At 43.4% G+C, this 26,942-nt stretch overlaps 2 protein-coding genes across 2 annotated transcripts; both read left to right on the top strand.

The window, feature by feature from the left end:
- Nucleotides 1-406: 406 nt before the first annotated feature.
- LOC118964660 (uncharacterized) lies at nucleotides 407-5,719 on the top strand. Its single transcript, XM_090236127.1, has 3 exons — nucleotides 407-686; nucleotides 919-5,000; nucleotides 5,190-5,719. The coding sequence occupies exons 2-3, from the start codon at nucleotides 1,482-1,484 to the stop codon at nucleotides 5,334-5,336; spliced, it is 3,666 nt and encodes a 1,221-aa protein (XP_090092253.1). The 5' UTR covers nucleotides 407-686; nucleotides 919-1,481; the 3' UTR covers nucleotides 5,337-5,719.
- A 4,140-nt stretch (nucleotides 5,720-9,859) lies between these two features.
- On the top strand, nucleotides 9,860-16,229 carry LOC149983599 (uncharacterized). Its single transcript, XM_090236126.1, has 8 exons — nucleotides 9,860-10,272; nucleotides 10,620-10,677; nucleotides 10,922-11,069; nucleotides 11,165-11,201; nucleotides 11,434-11,717; nucleotides 11,966-15,515; nucleotides 15,705-15,780; nucleotides 16,044-16,229. Exons 1-8 carry the CDS (start codon nucleotides 10,084-10,086, stop codon nucleotides 16,193-16,195), a joined length of 4,494 nt encoding a protein of 1,497 aa, XP_090092252.1. The 5' UTR covers nucleotides 9,860-10,083; the 3' UTR covers nucleotides 16,196-16,229.
- Nucleotides 16,230-26,942: the final 10,713 nt, after the last annotated feature.

Here is a 26,942-nt window from a genome sequence, read left to right as displayed (position 1 = left end):
CAAGGTTGAGCCCACACCTTATCTGATGAACTTTATGTATACGGGCCCTGGTGTTACATGTCTGCCATCATTTGAGCTCTGGAATCTGTTCTGTTCTATCCTAGGCAAAAAGTAAGAGGAGTGGCAAGAAGTCAAGGAAGCTGGGCACTGACAACGATGCAGGTCAGAGATTTACCTCTGTAGTACTACATTGTTTCTCTATTCTGTCTGTGATGTGCAGGTTGTGCTATCCATTTTCAATGAAACTGTAGTCTACTGTAATCAGTAAGAAAGGTCACATAGATAGCTTTATTAAAATAGGCCTATTCTAAAACCCTTAAACAATGAAATCAGAGTATTAAGAGATAAAATGTCTGATTTCTCTTTAATTTTGTTTCTACTTCCTCTACGGCAATCACATCTTTAGTCTCCAGGAATAAACACCTGGATAGAGGATCTGTAATTGAGCTCCTGGAGAAGAAATCTGTTAAGGCTGCATTCGGCCCAGGCAACAAGGATGAGATGGAATACTCCTACCCAATCCTCATCTCATTCCTGCGCAATCTTACTGATGAGTATGTTAAAATTGTTTTTGTAATGTTCAACATTTATGAAATATTGTGCAGTGGGAACTAAACACTAACTAAAACACTTATTTTAAATTGTCTAGGCAGTGGCAAGTGATCTACAAAGGACTAAAAAACCCTGTAAGTTTCCCTACCTGCCTTTGACCTTTGATGTGTCAATGATCTGTTGAATTCAGAGATTAGCCATCAAGTCATATTCTGTTATTCATGTTCTCTGTCAGACTTCATCAAACTTTGAATTCAGTCACAGACAAGAATAACAATGTTGATCAAATGCATTCTGTTCGATCTAGAATACTTTACATCACAGTTCCATTGAAAAGACTGTTTTTGTTCTGTTTGTTCAAAACAGATGACGAAGGAACAGCTTGCCAAATTGTGCAAGACAATTGTAACCTTCATCGCACAGACCACCCTGCAGATCCTGCTGCCAGCCCTGGCCCGCGTACTTGGGGTAAAGGACTTTGCTGACGACGACACTGACTCACCCAAGAGGGGTGGCAGTGCAAGATCCTTTGCTGCCTTTGATCAGGAAAGACTGGAGCTCATCCAGGAAGTTAGATATCTGGCGAAGAAAATGTATAAGGGCGGCACAGGGGCTCAACATCTCAGGTCCTTAACACCCTCTTCTAAGAGGTATGTTCCCCTCAAGGTTTTCATGTATGGATTTCACCGAGATCATCTATCCCAGTGTTAGCCAATGCAATTTACTCTATCTGATGTAGTACAAAATGTAATGTATCAGCCTTTGAGCATATTCAAATGAATGAGCATGTAAAGCGATCAAAAGGACATGTAGATATTTAGAATACTAAAATTACAACGCTTGACCGATTTGCCAAGTTAAGACAGGAATTATCATGCTTTGCTTGTTCGTTTTAAAGTTCCCAGACCTCAGTGAAAGTCCTCCTGGGAATGACAGAGGACAGAATCATCAAAAGTGTCCAGGAGCAACTGTCTGATCATAATATCCTGTCCTCTTGCCCACCTGAGCTGACTGTTGGTCTTATCAAGGTGGTGGTCGAACAGCTTAACTCTGCCCTCTCTGCGACCATCAGCAGAGCCATTTCAGGGCGGTCCTCCCCTATTTCTTCTGGTACCCAGGCCGCTGAACAAATGGTCAACATGGTCCAGAAATGTTTTGATGATCACACCACCCCAGAGGACCAGAGCTCTACCTCTGTATTAGAGTCATGCATTCCACCTGCAACAGAAGAAGTGATGACTGTTATCGCAGAGATGGTGGGTGAATTGGAAAAAGAAGATCCGGAATTGGCTAAGGTTTTTCGAGAAGTGGCTGTGAAAGTTAAAATGTTGGCATCTGGCAGTGACCTTGTAGTGGAGCACCTGGATGTTGAAGACTCTCCTGTTCCAGAGGAGCTGAACATAATATGTACATCTTGCAAAGCAATGATGCAAAATCTTGGCACTCTGTTTAGTGTGAAGTTCAAGACCAAAGCCTCAAAGGCTGTGAGTGAAATTCTTGTGAGAAGGTTAATGAGCGATATCTCTGGTATGGTTCAACCTTCTCATTCGTTTAGTACCACTCCAATCTTGATGAATGCATCTAGCCCATCTGACAGGATCCTTGATTCTGCGGCCACTGAGCTCATACAGACCAAAGTAGAATCTGAGGCATCACAAATAATTGATAACTTTGTTGAAGATGTCAAGGACATTGTGCAGTATGCTGAATTAGATCAGCCAACAAGCACCCAGAGAGATACCCAAGTGGGACACTGTACGACAAAGCGGAAACCCTTCCATGCAGCTCGTAGACTCTGCGAGAGACTTCAGGCAAAGCTGGAGACATTGTTCCTCAGAATGGGTGGAGCTCCAGTCCAAGGGGAAGAACTTATGGAAAAAGCTGACTCCAGTGCTGTGCTTCTGGAGCATACTGACTCCAGTGATCTGCCTGTTTCAATCCTGAGCTTGCCTTCCCCATGTAGGAGTGAATCCCCTATATCAGAACGTAGTTCATCTTCTTTATCTGATGGATGTGATTCAACTGACTCTGTAGGAGAGAAAACACCAGAGCAACCTGAAACCAGTAAGAGTGAGGCAATACTGCAAGTGGTCAACTCAACAGGACTTGGTTCTCTCCGTAAATGCCAAAGTGAGAACTCTCAACCATTACTGTCTCTCTGTGATTCCAACATGGTGCCCTGCACCAAAGAGGTATTGTCCCAGATTGTGACCATGTATAGGTCAGAGGTGGCAGATTTGGAATGCACATCATCTGTTGCAAAGGGTTCCTCTTACAACTCCCTTGAAGTCTGTGGCTTTTTGGACAGTGTCATGTCTTATCTAGAAGACATGCCTGTGTCTGGTTCTTCATGGTTGGAAGGATTAAGAGATACTCCAGCCTCAGTCATTGAGAAACTCTCCAGTGAGGAGTTCCAGATGAACGCTACCAACGAAGTGCGAAAAATACTGATCAAATCAGTCAGTAGCTTTCCCAGCAAAGTCAGTTCCAGCCAGACAGATTCTCAGATGTTGCCAGCAAAATCAACAATTTCCTTAAGGCATACAGATATAACTGCTTTTGAAATCGTTGGATCAATTACAAATGACATGAAGAGCCTTTTCCCACCCACAGAGTCTTCTACTACTCTATGGCAGGCAGACTCTATGCTTCAACAGAGTGATGAGAAAACCTCAGAGTACACTGAGGCCACACCCAAAGGCTCACAGTCTGGTTTGGAAGTATCTGAGAAGAAGATCTGGACAACTGCAAAGACTATTTACCACAATGTGAAGACAAAGATGATGAATTATTTTACATGGCAAAATCAAGTCAAAGCAACAACGGCTCAAGCCAAAAAGACCCTCAGCCATATTCTGGTTTTAATTCAGAAAGAGCTGTCAAAATCTGACCAAACGGTGACTGCGCTTTCACAAATAGAGAATGTGGTTGGAATGATGCTGAAGGATGTTGAAAGGGTAAGCAGTGAATGTGGTGAGGAACTGATCTATCAAGCGCCACAGCGTTCTTCCTCCTCGTTGTCATCCTCATCTGCCAGATCAAAGAAGTCAGAGTGGGAATTTTCACTCCCTGGCACTCCCATCTCTTCTGATTTACCAGAGAGTATTACTCAGCCCATTGTGAGATGCTCAGTCATCGACATGGGCAAATCTACTAAGCCAAAAACATTGGTGTGTGATGCCAGGGAAAGCATGTCTGCAATAGTGGATACCATCATAAAGGAGGTACATCCAGAGGAAGAAGGGGAGGTTGCATTCCACCCTGATCTAACAGCTGCAATAGCAAGACTGGAGGAGCTCATATCTCAGGGTAGGATTGGTGCTCTCTCACGTGATCTTACTCACCAAGTCAACCGCATCATTTCTGAGAGCAACTTGACCCCTCTGGTTCTGACAGTGGCGGCTGGAAAGAGTGCATCCGATACAGTCCTTACTGAGCTGAAGAGGAATGACAAGACGGTGGGGAAGCCCACAGCTTACAAGCTGGTTCAGCTTTTTGCAGAGGAGTCTGTGAAGCGCCTCTTGCTTCCTAGCCTTGTGCCCTCTACAGCTTCAATGAGTTTGGCTCAGGGAGTTAGTGTGCCGGCTAGCGTATCTGAAGATAGGATTTCATGTTCTTTTTCTACATCAGCATTTAGTGACACAGTCAGCCTGTTTACCAAAGTAATGGTAAGTCAGGTCATGGACTCTGTGGTTTCTGATGCACAAAGCAGAGGGTCATCTCCAACCGGAACTGTAACTGATATAGGCAGTCTACTGAGTGGTAAGTCCTACCCTCTGCCATCTTTCTCTGCCATCAGCATGACAACAAGTGGGACCTCCAATGCTGCACAAGGCTTTGAGGCCAACATAGATGCTGAGGAAAGGGATACCATCAGTTGTTTCGGTGTACCTCAGAGCATTGTTTGTGATCAGAATTCAACCAGCCCGGATGTTGCCTCGCTTTCAACCCCATCCACTGTTAACTTAGTCGGTGATGATGACTTCACCGGCCTCATCAGCATGTTAGTGGTGAGACTTCTGTCAAAAATACAAACCCAAACTGATCTGTACCCAACTGACGTCACACGCACGTCACAAGACCTGATTCCAAAAGTTATAGCTGCCTTCTGTGCATGGTCAGGCTGCTCTGAGACCCAAGCTTATCCCAAGAACCTGAAGAGTCACAAAGTATACAGCACCGTCTACAAACATCTGTTGAAGGAGTTTGGCTCAGAGAAAATACTCCAACTGGCCGTGTCGACTCAGGACTCCACTTTCAATAGGATTCTTGTGAAGTCATTGAGCAAGGAGCTTCTCCACAGTTGTAACGAGGCATCAAGAGCAGCCTCAAGAACATCTTTCGAAGCCACCAGGCCAGAAGCTCTTCTCATGGCTGAAGATGTGAAGGCTACCAGAGGGAAGCTGTCTTTCCTACAAAGGCTTGCCAGACTGAAATTCAACTTAAAGGTACATCACACTTATTTAAGTTAACAATTGTGTCAATGTGAGTAAACAATGTTATTTAGAGAAAATGTAAAACCATCCATTAATTCCAAAACCATTTATAAATCTTGTTGTGCTGGTGTGTAAGATGTGATCGTTATTACCGTGAGATTGTTCTGCTGTGACAGTTGTTTTGACATGTTTTTGTTTTAGCCATTCATGATGGGAAACAAGAAGAATTCCCGCCATTCTGAATCCAAAGACCAGACTACTGCTGAAGAGATCATGTGTAAGTCCATACAGCAGGACATTTACTGTTTGAGATATTGGTGTACAAAGCTGCTATTGCAAAAATATTAAACCCTATATACAGTACATTATATATTATTGATAGTAATCTCTTATGTAAAATGATTTATAGTTTCCAAATCTCAAGATTCTGGTTCTCATTTATTTGTGAAAGTAATAATGAGTTGAAACTAAGAATACAATATACCATCATTTCTAAATGAAAGTGCATGTCAACTCTCTCTCTTCTGTCGCCCAACATAGTGGCACATCCTGCCACATTTGGACTCCCAGAGGGTCTTCCCTCCACCTCTCAACAGGAGAAGCCTCGCAAACGTCCCCTTCTAATCAGGATGTTTTCCACCATCTCCATAGGCCTATCCAAGCCATTCAAACGGTTTTCAAAGCAAGCTTAATACAACAATTTCCTTTAATACAGTAATATTTGCATTGAATTGATGGCCTTTGTCTTCTTTTGTGTTGCCCTGTTAACACATTTGATTAGAAAATACATAGTATATTTAGTTTAGTTTATTATGCAGTCATAGTCACGGTGTAGGCTAAACAAAGTAATGTTGTCCTGAATAATGTATAGAACATGCACCCTCCCACCCCCCCACCCACACACACACACACAGTGTGATTCATTGAACACACACACATAGTACGTCAGTTATGTCCCACAACCAACATTCGACCAGATATCAATGATTCAGTGTAAAATACATGTACTGTAAAATAAACCGTATTTAATTTACAATCAATAAAATAATACATGATGCAGGACACTCAGTTATAAGGGAATTAACTGGTTTAACTTCTCAAACAGAAACACACACATTTCCATTTTCTGTGGATCGCCCATGTTTACATTTTACTGAATGCCAGTCTGACCTTTGACCTGTAGATGGCAGTAAAGGTCTACTTTTGCTGCAGATCCTCTTCTAAAGCTCAAACCTCTCTGGACAAGGAGCCGAAACATTTGTCCCTAGTGAGAGAGTGTGTGTGTGTGTGTGTGTGTGTGGCAAGAAAAGGGAATATTGCACTACACTTTTATGATACAGATACATTTTGCATTCGGTAGCATAGCACAGCTGTAGTTTTTTCAAATGCCAAATGTACATGTAGCATGCTTCTGCCTACAGATGCTTTTCTGAGTGACTTGTGTTGTGAGAGAACCAGAATTCAAACATAAACTCCTGGATTACATTTTATAATATTGTCAGCTCTTTTTAGTAACATATGGTAGCATACATGTTTCACACGGTGGCAAGTCAAGCTAGTTAGTTACATGTAACAACATTACATTATATGGTCAATGTTTGTGTGTATCCTCTTAGCTTTTACCTTCGACATCAACAAGCGACGCACGGGCTGGTCCTGCAGACTCCCACGCCCATGTCCCAGGAGAAGGCTGGGGGCCACCTGCTCACTCACGTCCCAGCCATCTCTTTTGAGACCGACTCTACTGTGGAGTGCACCTCCAAGAGGACTCCGGAAGAGAGGGAACGGGTGAAGGTTAAACTGGCCAACATGGCCTTGATGGGAAGGATCAAAAGTCTTGGCTGTGAAATGCCCATTATGTGTGATTATCGAATTGATAATTTTCCACTTTTGAAACAACAATGGGAAAGACAGGGTTTATAGCAAAGGTTGCTCAGATTGGGCTTTTGGAAAAATTGGGAGAATGAAAGTGCACTCCTGATTCAGAGAGAAAGATCCAGCTTAATCATCCATACCATTGTTTAAATTACAATAAAAAAACATTCAAACTGTTCCTGAGTTTCGAAAGACAGAGAAAGGAAAACATCATTATCTTCAGTCTGTTCACACCTGTTCACACAAGTCCTACTGTCCACAATCGCAGGGTTCTTCAATACAAACACACCTGTTTCAGAAAACCTGATCACTTTCACATTCGAACAATGTTTGTAGGATACTTTTCAATAACTCAATAAATGTAAGTGTTGAAACCATACATAGCTGGTAACTTGAGCTCGGCAGAGTAGTTTTGACCTGTGTCCAGATACAGTCATTTATGTTGTCTAAAGGCAATTTGTCTCTTATAACAATGTTATTTTTCTGAATAATCTAATTTAATTGACTGGTAGGTAGTCACTAACTATTTGTAGCATGTGTTCCTCTGTTTATTGATATTTACATGGTGTGTATGTGTTAAGATGTTAAGTAATTAATGTTGATATTATCCAAAGGGTTTTTAACTGAAATGTTAAATGTATTTCAAAAATGGCAGAATCAAACAGTATTGGAATAGTGACTTGTATTTTGCATCTAGAAGTATAAGAATTTTAGAAGAATGCTATTTCATCAGTCAAATGTTGCACTGTTTGATAAGACAGGGTAAAGAAAACCTCCATTTTAATGAGTTTAGTTGTGAGTTTGACATTTTACCACAAGAAGTCACTATAATACTAGACGTTATCAAACAGGGTTGTGCTGAAAATCAAATGAACCACAGCCAAATTAATTATTTGCAACTAAGAGTAAGATTAAAAAAGACATGTATAACTTACTTTCTTGATAAAATACATTCTAAAATGTCAATATATGTGATTTCTGAGTATGTAGTGGACATATATTTTTAAGGCCCAAAGCAGACGTTTTTATATCAATATCAAATCATTTCTGGGTAACAATTAAGTACCTTACTGTAATAGATTACGATGAAAATGGTCAAAAATGTATTTTTTGCAAAAAAAACTTTCTCAAGCAATAATTTTGCTAGGACTGTCTGGGAGTGGTCAGTGTGGAGGGGAAATTAAAAACTAGCTGTTATTGGCACTCTCTTTGTCGTTGGTCTATAAACCAATTTACACATGGTGATGTCGCCATGGAAAGCCAAAACTCTCGCCCATGCAAACCTGCTGATTAGAAGGTGCTGTATAGATGTGAGAAACTCTCTTTTCATGGCACTTCAATATCGAAGTGAATTTTTCGTAGCAGGTTAGGAAACTGAGGTTAAGGTTAGGAAAAGGGTTAGGGTTAGTGAAAATGCTCTCCAAACCTTCTACGAAAATTACTTTGCATTGAAGTGCTGTGAAAAGAATGTGTCCCTGCTCAGGTGTTGCATGCATCAACCAATGGTTGTGTGCCAAGTCATCCATTGTGTCATCGACTGACAGATTGCTATAACATATGATGTGGTTAGCTGACACACAAAATACCTATCCAGGCAGTGTAAGATCTGGCAAGTGTCAGCAAGGCCTGGGCAGAGGAACATGCTCCGTATTTTCAACCAGAACTATCAGGAAGCAACCCCGATCACATTTTTGTAAAACACATTTACAGTGTTAGTTTCATCAGCTGTTGTACAATATGAAATACAATTATTTTGACTTCACAGGGCCTTTAAATGTAGGCAAACAAGTTTTCGGCATTCAAACTAATCTACCCAGCCAGATTCAGCACCATGGACAGTGAAGATCAGAATACCTGCCATCTGACGATTAGAACAACAGTGCTATTTTAAGTGATTTTCAAGACACCCAAAGTCAATTTAAATCCACAACAAAATATGCAGGATAAAAAGCAATATAATCAAACATTCAAATAAGTAAACAGGCTATATTAAAGTGCACTAAACATAGAGACAGATTAACCATGGAGAACACGAAACATGATGACAGATTAACCAGGGAAGTGAATTTAACAGAGGTTAAAGCTAAAACAACAGAATCTGGGTACGTCTGTGTGAAGAGGTGTGGCTTTAGTGTGGATTTGAATAGTACACAAGTAGGCCTACGCTATTTTTGCACTGTAAAACTTTTTTTTAAGTGTTATGTTTTCCCAGATTCATAGTGTTATGCAGCCCAGGCCTATCTAGGAAGGCTGGGCATAAATTGTTTGCTCACAGCATCACATGATGACGTGGGCAACATAAACACTTAAACTCTGTAGATTAAAGTTAATAGTAATCAAAACTAATTTCACCACGAAAGGAAGTGCAATCGAAATGAATGAAGAAGACAATGTAATTCTAGTGAGTTAATAAAAGGTGTTGCCTGTCAGCGTTGTAGACTACTGCCTCACAAGCCCGGGCTTTAGTGGCACTGGCATACGCGCTTGCCTCTGCACTGAAGGAGCCACCGAACGCGTCCGCGTTGCAGCTCTCACTTTCTCCCGCTACAGTATGTCCTACAATGACATATTTGGTGGGGATTGGCAGCCAACAATAGGATTGGATTGGGACTAAATCAAAGAATAAAACGATATTGAAATGAATAGTATTAACAAATATTTCCCAGAAGATTTTGGGTTCAACCTAAGGCTGACTAGGACAGATCAATCAACTTGATCCGACACAGTAAGCCTACATGTCATACGTAAGTAAATCCACAAGAGAGACAATATTGCAAAGGCAGGACCATGTTCGATGGAAGGCGTAGGGGTAGGCAATCGAAAACGTTTGACGGGGAAATTTCTGTCAATATTAGCTAGTCCTACTGAGTGGGCAAGTAACCTTTCCCGCGCTCTTCCTAAAAATACTATTTGTGATGTCATAAAGGTCTAACGTTCCATGACGTAGCATGTAGCCCTAAATTACAGTCCCTGCTTGCAATATTGTCCTCACTCTCGACCTGAACTCAACTTGAATGTAACCAACACAGACAATGACATGCTTTTTGAGATATAAAATAGCTTGAATGGATGAAGAAAAGGTAAGCTAAATTACTTCATGCAATATTGGGGGAAAGTAAAAAAGGGTAAAGCAATATAAGCGGATATTTCTTGTAAAAAGCTATAACATATTGTAAAGCAAATGTACCATTCTTTATAAAGTCACCAGCTTAGCGCTGATATGGCTGTAGCTCTATTTATGATGTCCTCTGCACAGATCTACTCTGACATTGACATATTATTACTTATTGGAATGTCTGTCCTTCAGGTAGCACAGAGGGAGGATGGTGATCCTCAGAGGGAAGGAAAGGAAGTTGTTGAGGAAGAACCGGTGGCCACACCCAAAGAGGAGGCCAAGAAGGGAAGGAAGGTAAGATAGCAGTAGTGACAGAGCACATAATAGGCCTACTGGGTTACACTCTGTACCTGATAGCAGCCATACCATAGATATCTATATATCTCAGATAACAACATACGTAGTAGCTGTTTTCAAAACGTGTTTTAAGAGCTGCTTTGACCTGGCCCATAGCCTATTCATAAATTGTCTCAGAGTAGGAGTGCTTATCTAGGATCAGTTTTGCATTTGAGATCATAATGAATACAATTATTTGGGCAAGGTTGAGCCCACACCTTATCTGATGAACTTTATGTATACGGGCCCTGGTGTTACATGTCTGCCATCATTTGAGCTCTGGAATCTGTTCTGTTCTATCCTAGGCAAAAAGTAAGAGGAGTGGCAAGAAGTCAAGGAAGCTGGGCACTGACAATGATGCAGGTCAGAGATTTACCTCTGTAGTACCACATTGTTTCTCTATTCTGTCTGTGATGTGCAGGTTGTGCTATCCATTTTCAATGAAACTGTAGTCTACTGTAATCAGTAAGAAAGGTCACATAGATAGCTTTATTCAAATAGGCCTATTCTAAAACCCTTAAACAATGAAATCAGAGTATTAAGAGATAAAACGTCTGATTTCTCTTTAATTTTGTTTCTACTTCCTCTACGGCAATCACATCTTTAGTCTCCAGGAATAAACACCTGGATAGAGGATCTGTAATTGAGCTCCTGGAGAAGAAAGCTGTTAAGGCTGCATTCGGCCCAGGCAACAAGGATGAGATGGAATACTCCTACCCAATCCTCATCTCATTCCTGCGCAATCTTACTGATGAGTATGTTAAAAGTTTTTCTGTAATGTTCAACATTTATGAAATATTGTGCAGTGGGAACTAAACACTAACTAAAACACTTATTTTAAATTGTCTAGGCAGTGGCAAGTGATCTACAAAGGACTAAAAAACCCTGTAAGTTTCCCTACCTGCCTTTGACCTTTGATGTGTCAATGATCTGTTGAATTCAGAGATTAGCCATCAAGTCATATTCTGTTATTCATGTTCTCTGTCAGACTTCATCAAACTTTGAATTCAGTCACAGACAAGAATAACAATGTTGATCAAATGCATTCTGTTCGATCTAGAATACTTTACATCACAGTTCCATTGAAAAGACTGTTTTTGTTCTGTTTGTTCAAAACAGATGACGAAGGAACAGCTTGCCAAATTGTGCAAGACAATTGTAACCTTCATCGCACAGACCACCCTGCAGATCCTGCTGCCAGCCCTGGCCCGCGTACTTGGGGTAAAGGACTTTGCTGACGACGACACTGACTCACCCAAGAGGGGTGGCAGTGCAAGATCCTTTGCTGCCTTTGATCAGGAAAGACTGGAGCTCATCCAGGAAGTTAGATATCTGGCGAAGAAAATGTATAAGGGCGGCACAGGGGCTCAACATCTCAGGTCCCTAACACCCTCTTCTAAGAGGTATGTTCCCCTCAAGGTTTTCATGTATGGATTTCACCGAGATCATCTATCCCAGTGTTAGCCAATGCAATTTACTCTATCTGATGTAGTACAAAATGTAATGTATCAGCCTTTGAGCATATTCAAATGAATGAGCATGTAAAGCGATCAAAAGGACATGTAGATATTTAGAATACTAAAATTACAACGCTTGACCGATTTGCCAAGTTAAGACAGGAATTATCATGCTTTGCTTGTTCGTTTTAAAGTTCCCAGACCTCAGTGAAAGTCCTCCTGGGAATGACAGAGGACAGAATCATCAAAAGTGTCCAGGAGCAACTGTCTGATCATAATATCCTGTCCTCTTGCCCACCTGAGCTGACTGTTGGTCTTATCAAGGTGGTGGTCGAACAGCTTAACTCTGCCCTCTCTGCGACCATCAGCAGAGCCATTTCAGGGCGGTCCTCCCCTATTTCTTCTGGTACCCAGGCCGCTGAACAAATGGTCAACATGGTCCAGAAATGTTTTGATGATCACACCACCCCAGAGGACCAGAGCTCTACCTCTGTATTAGAGTCATGCATTCCACCTGCAACAGAAGAAGTGATGACTGTTATCGCAGAGATGGTGGGTGAATTGGAAAAAGAAGATCCGGAATTGGCTAAGGTTTTTCGAGAAGTGGCTGTGAAAGTTAAAATGTTGGCATCTGGCAGTGACCTTGTAGTGGAGCACCTGGATGTTGAAGACTCTCCTGTTCCAGAGGAGCTGAACATAATATGTACATCTTGCAAAGCAATGATGCAAAATCTTGGCACTCTGTTTAGTGTGAAGTTCAAGACCAAAGCCTCAAAGGCTGTGAGTGAAATTCTTGTGAGAAGGTTAATGAGCGATATCTCTGGTATGGTTCAACCTTCTCATTCGTTTAGTACCACTCCAAGCTTGATGAATGCATCCAGCCCATCTGACAGGATCCTTGATTCTGCGGCCACTGAGCTCATACAGACCAAAGTAGAATCTGAGGCATCACAAATAATTGATAACTTTGTTGAAGATGTCAAGGACATTGTGCAGTATGCTGAATTAGATCAGCCAACAAGCACCCAGAGAGATACCCAAGTGGGACACTGTACGACAAAGCGGAAACCCTTCCATGCAGCTCGTAGACTCTGCGAGAGACTTCAGGCAAAGCTGGAGACATTGTTCCTCAGAATGGGTGGAGCTCCAGTCCAAGGGGAAGAACTTATGGAAAAAGCTGACTCCAGTGCTGTGCTTCTGGAGCATACTGACTCCAGTGATCTGCCTGTTTCAATCCTGAGCTTGCCTTCCCCATGTAGGAGTGAATCCCCTATATCAGAACGTAGTTCATCTTCTTTATCTGATGGATGTGATTCAACTGACTCTGTAGGAGAGAAAACACCAGAGCAACCTGAAACCAGTAAGAGTGAGGCAATACTGCAAGTGGTCAACTCAACAGGACTTGGTTCTCTCCGTAAATGCCAAAGTGAGAACTCTCAACCATTACTGTCTCTCTGTGATTCCAACATGGTGCCCTGCACCAAAGAGGTATTGTCCAAGATTGTGACCATGTATAGGTCAGAGGTGGCAGATTTGGAATGCGCATCATCTGTTGCAGAGGGTTCCTCTTACAACTCCCTTGAAGTCTGTGGCTTTTTGGACAGTGTCATGTCTTATCTAGAAGACATGCCTGTGTCTGGTTCTTCATGGTTGGAAGGATTAAGAGATACTCCAGCCTCAGTCATTGAGAAACTCTCCAGTGAGGAGTTCCAGATGAACGCTACCAACGAAGTGCGAAAAATACTGATCAAATCAGTCAGTAGCTTTCCCAGCAAAGTCAGTTCCAGCCAGACAGATTCTCAGATGTTGCCAGCAAAATCAACAATTTCCTTAAGGCATACAGATATAACTGCTTTTGAAATCGTTGGATCAATTACAAATGACATGAAGAGCCTTTTCCCACCCACAGAGTCTTCTACTACTCTATGGCAGGCAGACTCTATGCTTCAACAGAGTGATGAGAAAACCTCAGAGTACACTGAGGCCACACCCAAAGGCTCACAGTCTGGTTTGGAAGTATCTGAGAAGAAGATCTGGACAACTGCAAAGACTATTTACCACAATGTGAAGACAAAGATGATTAATTATTTTACATGGCAAAATCAAGTCAAAGCAACAACGGCTCAAGCCAAAAAGACCCTCAGCCATATTCTGGTTTTAATTCAGAAAGAGCTGTCAAAATCTGACCAAACGGTGACTGCGCTTTCACAAATAGAGAATGTGGTTGGAATGATGCTGAAGGATGTTGAAAGGGTAAGCAGTGAATGTGGTGAGGAACTGATCTATCAAGCGCCACAGCGTTCTTCCTCCTCGTTGTCATCCTCATCTGCCAGATCAAAGAAGTCAGAGTGGGAATTTTCACTCCCTGGCACTCCCATCTCTTCTGATTTACCAGAGAGTATTACTCAGCCCATTGTGAGATGCTCAGTCATCGACATGGGCAAATCTACTAAGCCAAAAACATTGGTGTGTGATGCCAGGGAAAGCATGTCTGCAATAGTGGATACCATCATAAAGGAGGTACATCCAGAGGAAGAAGGGGAGGTTGCATTCCACCCTGATCTAACAGCTGCAATAGCAAGACTGGAGGAGCTCATATCTCAGGGTAGGATTGGTGCTCTCTCACGTGATCTTACTCACCAAGTCAACCGCATCATTTCTGAGAGCAACTTGACCCCTCTGGTTCTGACAGTGGCGGCTGGAAAGAGTGCATCCGATACAGTCCTTACTGAGCTGAAGAGGAATGACAAGACGGTGGGGAAGCCCACAGCTTACAAGCTGGTTCAGCTTTTTGCAGAGGAGTCTGTGAAGCGCCTCTTGCTTCCTAGCCTTGTGCCCTCTACAGCTTCAATGAGTTTGGCTCAGGGAGTTAGTGTGCCGGCTAGCGTATCTGAAGATAGGATTTCATGTTCTTTTTCTACATCAGCATTTAGTGACACAGTCAGCCTGTTTACCAAAGTAATGGTAAGTCAGGTCATGGACTCTGTGGTTTCTGATGCACAAAGCAGAGGGTCATCTCCAACCGGAACTGTAACTGATATAGGCAGTCTACTGAGTGATAAGTCCTACCCTCTGCCATCTTTCTCTGCCATCAGCATGACAACAAGTGGGACCTCCAATGCTGCACAAGGCTTTGAGGCCAACATAGATGCTGAGGAAAGGGATACCATCAGTTGTTTCGGTGTACCTCAGAGCATTGTTTGTGATCAGAATTCAACCAGCCCGGATGTTGCCTCGCTTTCAACCCCATCCACTGTTAACTTAGTCGGTGATGATGACTTCACCGGCCTCATCAGCATGTTAGTGGTGAGACTTCTGTCAAAAATACAAACCCAAACTGATCTGTACCCAACTGACGTCACACGCACGTCACAAGACCTGATTCCAAAAGTTATAGCTGCCTTCTGTGCATGGTCAGGCTGCTCTGAGACCCAAGCTTATCCCAAGAACCTGAAGAGTCACAAAGTATACAGCACCGTCTACAAACATCTGTTGAAGGAGTTTGGCTCAGAGAAAATACTCCAACTGGCCGTGTCGACTCAGGACTCCACTTTCAATAGGATTCTTGTGAAGTCATTGAGCAAGGAGCTTCTCCACAGTTGTAACGAGGCATCAAGAGCAGCCTCAAGAACATCTTTCGAAGCCACCAGGCCAGAAGCTCTTCTCATGGCTGAAGATGTGAAGGCTACCAGAGGGAAGCTGTCTTTCCTACAAAGGCTTGCCAGACTGAAATTCAATTTAAAGGTACATCACACTTATTTAAGTTAACAATTGTGTCAATGTGAGTAAACAATGTTATTTAGAGAAAATGTAAAACCATCCATTAATTCCAAAACCATTTATAAATCTTGTTGTGCTGGTGTGTAAGATGTGATCGTTATTACCGTGAGATTGTTCTGCTGTGACAGTTGTTTTGACATGTTTTTGTTTTAGCCATTCATGATGGGAAACAAGAAGAATTCCCGCCATTCTGAATCCAAAGACCAGACTACTGCTGAAGAGATCATGTGTAAGTCCATACAGCAGGACATTTACTGTTTGAGATATTGGTGTACAAAGCTGCTATTGCAAAAATATTAAACCCTATATACAGTACATTATATATTATCGATGGTAATCTCTTATGTAAAATTATTTATAGTTTCCAAATCTCAAGATTCTGGTTCTCATTTATTTGTGAAAGTAATAATGAGTTGAAACTAAGAATACAATATACCATCATTTCTAAATGAAAGTGCATGTCAACTCTCTCTCTTCTGTCGCCCAACATAGTGGCACATCCTGCCACATTTGGACTCCCAGAGGGTCTTCCCTCCACCTCTCAACAGGAGAAGCCTCTCAAACGTCCCCTTCTAATCAGGATGTTTTCCACCATCTCCATAGGCCTATCCAAGCCATTCAAACGGTTTTCAAAGCAAGCTTAATACAACAATTTACTTTAATACAGTAATATTTGCATTGAATTGATGGCCTTTGTCTTCTTTTGTGTTGCCCAGGTAACACATTTGATTAGAAAATACATAGTATATTTAGTTTAGTTTATTATGCAGTCATAGTCACGGTGTAGGCTAAACAAAGTAATGTTGTCCTGAATAATGTATAGAACATGCACCCCCACCCACACACACACAAACAGTGTGATTCATTGAACACACACACATAGTACTTCAGTTATGTCCCACAACCAACATTCGACCAGATATCAATGATTCAGTGTAAAATACATGTACTGTAAAATAAACCGTATTTAATTTACAACCAATAAAATAATACATGATGCAGGACACTCAGTTATAAGGGAATTAACTGGTTTAACTTCTCAAACAGAAACACACACATTTCCATTTTCTGTGGATCGCCCATGTTTACATTTTACTGAATGCCAGTCTGACCTTTGACCTGTAGATGGCAGTAAAGGTCTACTTTTGCTGCAGATCCTCTTCTAAAGCTCAAACCTCTCTGGACAAGGAGCCGAAACATTTGTCCCTAGTGAGAGAGAGTGTGTGTGTGTGTGTGTGGCAAGAAAAGGGAATATTGCACTACACTTTTATGATACAGATACATTTTGCATTCGGTAGCATAGCACAGCTGTAGTTTTTTCAAATGCCAAATGTACATGTAGCATGCTTCTGCCTACAGATGCTTTTCTGAGTGACTTGTGTTGTGAGAGAACCAGAATTCAAACATAAACTCCTGGATTACATTTTATAATATTGTCAGCTCTTTTTAGTAACATATGGTAGCATACATGTTTCACACGGTGGCAAGTCAAGCTAGTTAGTTACATGTAACAACATTACATTATATGGTCAATGTTTGTGTGTATCCTCTTAGCTTTTACCTTCGACATCAACAAGCGACGCACGGGCTGGTCCTGCAGACTCCCACGCCCATGGCCCAGGAGAAGGCTGGGGGCCACCTGCTCACTCACGTCCCAGCCATCTCCTTTGAGACCGACTCTACTGTGGAGTGCACCTCCAAGAGGACTCCGGAAGAGAGGGACCGGGTGAAGGTTAAACTGGCCAACATGGCCTTGATGGGAAGGATCAAAAGTCTTGGCTGTGAAATGCCCATTATGTGTGATTATCGAATTGATCATTTTCCACTTTTGAAACAACAATGGGAAAGACAGGGTTTATAGCAAAGGTTGCTCAGATTGGGCTTTTGGAAAAATTGGGAGAATGAAAGTGCACTCCTGATTCAGAGAGAAAGATCCAGCTTAATCATCCATACCATTGTTTAAATTACAATAAAAAAAAACATTCAAACTGTTCCTGAGTTTCGAAAGACAGAGAAAGGAAAACATCATTATCTTCAGTCTGTTCACACCTGTTCACACAAGTCCTACTGTCCACAATCTCAGGGTTCTTCAATACAAACACACCTGTTTCAGAAAACCTGATCACTTTCACATTCGAACAATGTTTGTAGGATACTTTTCAATAACTCAATAAATGTAAGTGTTGAAACCATACATAGCTGGTAACTTGAGCTCGGCAGAGTAGTTTTGACCTGTGTCCAGATACAGTCATTTATGTTGTCTAAAGGCAATTTGTCTCTTATAACAATGTTATTTTTCTGAATAATCTAATTTAATTGACTGGTAGGTAGTCACTAACTATTTGTAGCATGTGTTCCTCTGTTTATTGATATTTACATGGTGTGTATGTGTTAAGATGTTAAGTAATTAATGTTGATATTATCCAAAGGGTTTTTAACTGAAATGTTAAATGTATTTCAAAAATGGCAGAATCAAACAGTATTGGAATAGTGACTGTTACGGTGCGTGAATGAGGACCCAAAAGCGAATCAACTTAAACAGAGCTTCTTTAATTACCAAACATAGGTAGGCTCAGATGGACCGGCAGATTCCGACAGGACAGGACAAGGTTACAGCAAACATGACGACAGTCTGGTTCAGGCATGAATGACACAAACAAACAAGAATCCGACAAGGACAGGAGCAGAAACAGAGAGAGATATTGGGACCTAATCAGAGGGAAAAAAGGGAACAGGTGGGGAACGGGGTGAATGGGTAGTTAGAGGAGACAAGGGACAGCTGGGGGAAAGCGGGGGAGAAAAGGTAACCTAACACGACCAGCAGAGGGAGACAGGGTGAAGGGAAAGGACAGAGACAAGACAACATGACAGTACATGACAGTACCCCCCCACTCACCGAGCGCCTCCTGGCGCACTCGAGGAGGAAACCTGGCGGCAACGGAGGAAATCATCAATCAGCGCACGGTCCAGCACGTCCCGAGAGGGAACCCAACTCCTCTCCTCAGGACCGTACCCCTCCCAGTCAACTAGGTACTGATGACCACGGCCCCGAGGACGCATGTCCAAGATTTTACGGACCCTGTAGATAGGTGCGCCCTCGACAAGGATGGGGGGGGGGGGGGGGAAGACGAGCGGGGGCGCGAAGAACGGGCTTAACACAGGAGACATGGAAGACCGGGTGGACGCGACGAAGATATCGCGGAAGAAGAAGTCGCACTGCGACAGGATTAATGACCTGAGAGATACGGAATGGACCAATGAACCGCGGGGTCAACTTGCGAGAAGCCGTCTTAAGGGGAAGGTTCTGAGTGGAGAGCCAAACTCTCTGACCGCGACAATATCTAGGGCTCTTAGTTCTACGCTTATTAGCAGCTCTCACAGTCTGCGCCCTATAACGGCAAAGTGCAGACCTGACCCTCTTCCAGGTGCGCTCGCAACGTTGGACAAAAGCCTGAGCGGAGGGGACGCTGGACTCGGCGAACTGAGATGAGAACAACGGAGGCTGGTACCCGAGGCTACTCTGAAAAGGAGATAGCCCGGTCGCAGACGAAGGAAGCGAGTTGTGGGCGTATTCTGCCCAGGGGAGCTGTTCTGACCAAGACGCAGGGTTGCGAAAAGAAAGACTGCGTAAGATGCGACCAATAGTCTGATTGGCCCGTTCTGCTTGACCGTTAGACTGGGGGTGAAAGCCGGAAGAGAGACTGACGGAAGCCCCAATCAAACGGCAAAACTCCCTCCAAAATTGAGACGTGAATTGCGGACCTCTGTCCGAAACGACGTCTGACGGAAGGCCATGAATTCTGAAAACATTCTCGATGATGATTTGTGCCGTCTCTTTAGCAGAAGGAAGCTTAGCAAGGGGAATGAAATGAGCCGCCTTAGAGAACCTATCGACAACCGTAAGAATAACAGTCTTCCCCGCTGACGAAGGCAGTCCGGTGACAAAATCTAAGGCGATGTGAGACCACGGTCGAGAGGGAATAGGAAGCGGCCTGAGACGGCCGGCAGGAGGAGAGTTACCGGACTTAGTCTGCGCGCAGACCGAACAAGCAGCCACGAAACGACGCGTGTCATGCTCCCGGGTGGGCCACCAGAAACGCTGGCGAATGGAAGCAAGCGTACCCCGAACGCCAGGGTGGCCGGCTAACTTGGCAGAGTGAGCCCACTGAAGAACGGCCAGACGAGTAGGAACGGGAACGAAAAGAAGGTTCCTAGGACAAGCGCGCGGCGACGGAGTTTGAGTGAGTGCTTGCTTTACCTGCCTCTCAATTCCCCAGACAGTCAACCCGACAACACGCCCCTCAGGGAGAATCCCCTCGGGGTCAGTGGAGGCTACTGAAGAACTGAAGAGACGAGACAAAGCATCAGGCTTGGTGTTCTTAGAGCCCGGACGATAAGAAATCACGAACTCGAAACGAGCGAAAAACAGCGCCCAACGCGCCTGACGCGCATTAAGTCGTTTGGCAGAACGGATGTACTCAAGGTTCCTATGGTCAGTCCAAACGACAAAAGGAACGGTCGCCCCCTCCAACCACTGTCGCCATTCGCCTAGGGCTAACCGGATGGCGAGCAGTTCGCGGTTACCCACATCATAGTTACGTTCCGACGGCGACAGGCGATGAGAAAAATACGCGCATGGGTGGACCTTGTCGTCAGAGAGGGAGCGCTGAGAAAGGATGGCTCCCACTCCCACCTCTGACGCGTCAACCTCGACAACGAACTGTCTAGAGACGTCAGGTGTAACAAGGATAGGAGCGGATGTAAAACGATTCTTGAGGAGATCAAAAGCTCCCTGGGCGGAAACGGACCACTTAAAGCACGTCTTGACAGAAGTAAGGGCTGTGAGAGGAGCTGCCACCTGACCGAAATTACGGATGAAACGACGATAGAAGTTCGCGAAGCCGAGAAAGCGCTGCAGCTCGACGCGTGACTTAGGGACGGGCCAATCAATGACAGCTTGGACCTTAGCGGGATCCATCTTAATGCCTTCAGCGGAAATAACAGAACCGAGAAATGTGACGGAGGAGGCATGAAAAGTGCACTTCTCAGCCTTCACAAAAAGACAATTCTCTAAAAGGCGCTGGAGGACACGTCGAACGTGCTGAACATGAATCTGGAGTGACGGTGAAAAAATCAGGATATCGTCAAGGTAAACGAAAATAAAGATGTTCAGCATGTCTCTCAGGACATCATTGACTAATGCCTGAAAGACAGCTGGAGCGTTAGCGAGGCCGAAAGGAAGAACCCGGTATTCAAAGTGCCCTAACGGAGTGTTAAACGCCGTCTTCCACTCGTCCCCCTCCCTGATGCGCACGAGATGGTAAGCGTTACGAAGGTCCAACTTAGTGAAAAACCTGGCTCCCTGCAGGATCTCGAAGGCTGAAGACATAAGAGGAAGCGGATAACGATTCTTCACTGTTATGTCATTCAGCCCTCGATAATCTATGCAGGGGCGCAGAGACCCGTCCTTCTTCTTGACAAAAAAAACCCCCGCTCCGGCGGGAGAGGAGGAGGGGACTATGGTACCGGCGTCAAGAGCTACAGACAAATAATCTTCGAGAGCCTTACGTTCGGGAGCCGACAGAGAGTATAGTCTACCCCGGGGGGGGGTGGTTCCCGGAAGGAGATCAATACTACAATCATACGACCGGTGTGGAGGAAGAGAGGTGGCCCTGGACCGACTGAACACCGTGCGCAGATCGTGATATTCCTCCGGCACCCCTGTCAAATCACCAGGCTCCTCCTGTGAAGAAGAGACAGAGGAAACAGGAGGGATAGCAGACATTAAACATTTCACATGACAAGAGACGTTCCAGGAGAGGATAGAATTACTAGACCAATTAATGGAAGGATTATGACAAACTAGCCAGGGATGGCCCAAAACAACAGGTGTAAAAGGTGAACGAAAAATTAAAAAAGAAATGGTTTCACTATGATTACCAGAAACAGTGAGGGTTAAAGGTAGCGTCTCACGCTGAATCCTGGGGAGAGGACTACCATCCAGGGCGAACAAGGCCGTGGGCTCCTTTAACTGTCTGAGAGGAATGTCATGTTCCCGAGCCCAGGTCTCGTCCATAAAACAGCCCTCCGCCCCAGAGTCTATTAAGGCACTGCAGGAAGCTGACGAACCGGTCCAGCGTAGATGGACCGACAAGGTAGTGCAGGATCTTGAAGGAGAGACAGGAGTAGTAGCGCTCACCAGTAGCCCTCCGCTTACTGACGAGCTCTGGCCTTTTACTGGACATGAAGTGACAAAATGACCAGCGGAACCGCAATAGAGACAGAGGCGGTTGGTGATTCTCCGTTCCCTCTCCTCAGTCGAGATGCGGATACCTCCCAGCTGCATGGGCTCAGCACCCGAGCCGGCAGAGGAAGATGGTAGTGATGCGGAGAGGGAGGCGACGGAGAGCGCGAGCTCCTTTCCACGAGCTCGGTGACGAAGATCAACCCGTCGCTCAATGCGAATAGCGAGTTCAATCAAGGAATCCACGCTGGAAGGAACCTCCCGGGAGAGAATCTCATCCTTTACCTCTGCGCGGAAACCCTCCAGAAGACGAGCGAGCAAGGCCGGCTCGTTCCAGCCACTGGAGACAGCAAGAGTGCGAAACTCAATAGAGTAGTCTGTTATGGATCGATTGCCTTGACATAGGGAAGACAGGGCCCTGGAAGCCTCCTCCCCAAAAACAGATCGATCAAAAACCCGTATCATCTCCTCCTTAAAGTCTTGATACTGGTTAGTACACTCAGCCCTTGCCTCCCAGATTGCCGTGCCCCACTCACGAGCCCGTCCAATAAGGAGAGATATGACGTAGGCGACACGAGCAGTGCTCCTGGAGTAAGTGTTGGGCTGGAGAGAAAACACAATATCACACTGGGTGAGGAACGAGCGGCATTCAGTGGGCTCCCCAGAGTAACACGGCGGGTTATTGATTCTGGGCTCCGGAGATTCGAAAGCCCTGGAAGTGGCCGGTGGATCGAGGCGGAGATGGTGAACCTGTTCTGTGAGGTTGGAGACTTGGGTGGCCAGGGTCTCAACGGCATGTCGAGCAGCAGACAATTCCTGCTTGTGTCTGCCTAGCATCGCTCCCTGGATCTCGACGGCTGAGTGGAGAGGATCCGAAGTCGCTGGGTCCATTCTTGGTCGGATTCTTCTGTTACGGTGCGTGAATGAGGACCCAAAAGCGAATCAACTTAAACAGAGCTTCTTTAATTACCAAACATAGGTAGGCTCAGATGGACCGGCAGATTCCGACAGGACAGGACAAGGTTACAGCAAACATGACGACAGTCTGGTTCAGGCATGAATGACACAAACAAACAAGAATCCGACAAGGACAGGAGCAGAAACAGAGAGAGATATTGGGACCTAATCAGAGGGAAAAAAGGGAACAGGTGGGGAACGGGGTGAATGGGTAGTTAGAGGAGACAAGGGACAGCTGGGGGAAAGCGGGGGAGAAAAGGTAACCTAACACGACCAGCAGAGGGAGACAGGGTGAAGGGAAAGGACAGAGACAAGACAACATGACAGTACATGACAGTGACTTGTATTTTGCATCTAGAAGTGTAAGAATTTTAGAAGAATGCTATTTCATCAGTCAAATGTTGCACTGTTTGATAAGACAGGGTAAAGAAAACCTCCATTTTAATGAGTTTAGTTGTGAGTTTGACATTTTACCACAAGAAGTCACTATAATACTATACGTTATCAAACAGGGTTGTGCTGAAAATCAAATGAACCACAGCCAAATGAATTATTTGCAACTAAGAGTAAGATTAAAAAAGACATGTATAACTTACTTTCTTGATAAAATACATTCTAAAATGTCAATATATGTGATTTCTGAGTATGTAGTGCACATATCTTTTTAAGGCCCAAAGCAGACGTTTTTATATCAATATCAAATCATTTCTGGGTAACAATTAAGTACCTTACTGTAATAGATTACGATGAAAATGGTCAAAAATGTATTTTTTGCAAAAAAAACTTTCTCAAGCAATAATTTTGCTAGGACTGTCTGGGAGTGGTCAGTGTGGAGGGGAAATTAAAACTAGCTGTTATTGGCACTCTCTTTGTCGTTGGTCTATAAACCAATTTACACATGGTGATGTCGCCATGGAAAGCCAAAACTCTCGCCCATGCAAACCTGCTGATTAGAAGGTGAGAAACTCTCTTTTCATGGCACTTCAATATCGAAGTGAATTTTTCGTAGCAGGTTAGGAAACTGAGGTTAAGGTTAGAAAAAGGGTTAGGGTTAGTGAAAATGCTCTCCAAACCTTCTACGAAAATTACTTTGCATTGAAGTGCTGTGAAAAGAATGTGTCCCTGCTCAGGTGTTGCATGCATCAACCAATGGTTGTGTGCCAAGTCATCCATTGTGTCATCGACTGACAGATTGCTATAACATATGATGTGGTTAGCTGACACACAAAATACCTATCCAGGCAGTGTAAGATCTGGCAAGTGTCAGCAAGGCCTGGGCAGAGGAACATGCTTCGTATTTTCAACCAGAACTATCAGGAAGCAACCCCGATCACATTTTTGTAAAACACATTTAGTGTTAGTTTCATCAGCTGTTGTACAATATGAAATAAAATTATTTTGACTTCACAGGGCCTTTAAATGTAGGCAAACAAGTTTTCAGCATTCAAACTAATCTACCCAGCCAGATTCAGCACCATGGACAGTGAAGATCAGAATACCTGCGATCTGACGATTAGAACAACAGTGCTATTTTTTTTTTTTTTCAATTTAAAGTTTTATTAAAGTTCTTGTTTTTCAATCAACCAACAAAACACATTCCACATTCACAGGCTTTAAAAAAAGAAAAAGTCAAAAAATAATAATACATATGAAAAAATAAAAATACAATTAAAATGAATGATAAAGTCAAATAAAAGCATTTATTTTCCTTGGTGCACACGTACTCAAAAACGAAATTAAAATGAAAACACACAAACAAAACATTTAACACTTGCAGCAGCACTATCAAGGTTCTTATCAGCTATTTCAAGCATTCGCTGAGACGACGGGCCAATAATTCGTTTTTAGGTTTTACAGTACCTTACACAACATGTATCTGCGCATTTCCCTAGTCAACCCGTTCACTCTGTCCAGTTTGAAATATAGTTGAATAGTGAAGACCAGAGTCTATCAAACTTGGGCTGTCTCTTGTGGAGGTCATAAGTGAGCTTTTCAAGAGGTAGAAAGTCAACAATCTGGTCAATCCACATTTTAAATGTAGGAGGGGTATTTGAGGCCCACAATAGAATAATACATTTCTTAGCAAAGTATGTAATAGTCATAAGCAAATTTTCTCTGTCAGGATCAAGAACAAAGTCCTGCTGGGCATTAAGAAGATAGATACACGGGGTCATATCAAACAGTACCTCTAGTATTTTCTGTGCAGCAGTATGTAGATTGCCAGAATCTGGCAATCTCCCTACAGCTCCAAAATACATGCATTTAGGTTCCACTTTCAGAGGTACATCTTTTACAGTTAGGAGACATATCTGTTTTCATTCTATGGAGTCTCAAAGGAGTATAATAACATTTGTACAAAAATTTGTAATTAGATTATTTCATTTTTACACTGGTAGAGGAGCAGTATACCCTGTCGCAAACCTCCGCCCATAACTCATCACTGATAGTCAGACCAAGGTCCTTTTCCCAGATTATTTTCAAAGGAGTAAAGGAGGAGCTTCCTTTCTCAGAAAGGAGTCTATAGATGTAAGATATTTTGCCTTTAAGGGATTGTGCTGTGACAAGAAGGGTTTCAACTTCATTCAACTGAGTTCTAAACCTCCTCTCGGAGGTAAATGAGGAAATTACATGTCTAATTTGGAAGATATTTGAAAAAATGGGATCTTGGCACATCGAATTCACTGCAGAGCTCTTGAAAGGATTTCAGTGTAGTGGTTTTCTGATGAAATAGGTCTGAAAAGGTCCTGATTCATAGAGTATGCCAAAGATTAAAGTTGGCCTCCCTCAGGGCTTTTGGCAAGTCTGGGTTGCCCACTATAGGCGAGTGAGAACATATTTGGGAGGAAATGCCCTGGTATTTCTTACAGTCCCTCCACGCTAGTAGGGTGCTGTAAATCACAAAGGTTTTGGCTATGTTGCCCACTTCACTAAAGTTATTAATGAATATAATTGAGCTTAAGGGCAATGAACCACAGGATTGGGCTTCTATCTGAATCCACGTTGACTCTTGTCTGTTTGTGATCCATGTTAGCATGTTGCGGATTTGGGCAGACCAGTAGTACAATTGAAGGGAGGGAAGGGCAAGACCACCCTTAGATTCAGGTTTCGATAGAGTGGAAAACTTGATCCTAGGTTTTTTATTGCCCCATATAAATTTGGTGATGCTTTGGTTAGTTGTTTTGAAAAAGGAACCTACTGGGAGATAGCATGGGAGCATCTGAAATAAGTAGTTCAGTCTAGGGAGGACGTTCATACGGATTACATTAATTCTTCCTACTAAGCTAATTGGGAGGGAGATCCAGGTTTGGAGATCGTTCTTGATTCGGTCCAGGAGTGGAAGATAATTTTCCTTAAAAAGGCTATTCAGATCTGGTGTTATGAAGATCCCGAGGTATTGAAACCCCTGTGTTTTCCATTGGAAAGGACAAAGTGTCTTCATAGAGCTGGTGAGTGTAATATTGAGAGGGCAGGCAGTGGATTTGTTAAAATTGATCTTATAACCTGAAAACTTGCCATACTGAGCAATTGTGTCTAAAATGAGAGGGAGGGATTTCTCAGGGTTGGATATGTAGAGCAAGACATCATCCGCGTAAAGCGAAATCTTGTGCTGCAGGCCACCTGCAGAAACACCCATAATACTTGGATTGCTCCTTATCAGCTCTGCCAGAGGCTCCGCCCCCAACAAGTAGAGCAGCGGGGACAGCGAGCACCCTTGTCTTGTGCCCCGTTCCAGAGGGAATCTGTCAGAGTTCAGTCCATTAGTAGTCACCATGGCATTTGGATGAGAGTATAGTGATTTGATCCATTTAATAAAATTTGGGCCCATATTGAACTTTTCTAAGACTAAAAACAGAAAGCTCCACTCCATCCTGTCAAACGCCTTCTCAGCATCCAGTGAAGCCAGTAGGACAGGGGTCTTCTGTGCGTTTACTTGATCAATAATATCAAAAAGACGCCGAATGTTATCAGAAGAGTATCTGTCTCTAATAAATCCAGTTTGGTCCGCTTTTATTATTTTGGGAAGAAGAGTGTTAAGTCTTTTGGAGAGCAATTTGGTAATTATTTTATAGTCGAAATCCAACAAGCTTATGGGCCGGAAGGACGAGCAGGATAGGGGGTCCTTGTCTTTTTTTAGCAACACTGTAATGCGAGCTGTGTGCATTGAGTCTGGGAGAACTCAGTTTTTGCAA

Source organism: Oncorhynchus mykiss, chromosome 5, assembly GCF_057628025.1.
Source record: "Oncorhynchus mykiss isolate SJ-2025 chromosome 5, ASM5762802v1, whole genome shotgun sequence".
NCBI lineage: Eukaryota > Metazoa > Chordata > Actinopteri > Salmoniformes > Salmonidae > Oncorhynchus > Oncorhynchus mykiss.
The sequence above is the reverse complement of the archived record's forward strand: the minus strand, read 5'-3'. Positions and strand labels throughout refer to the sequence as shown.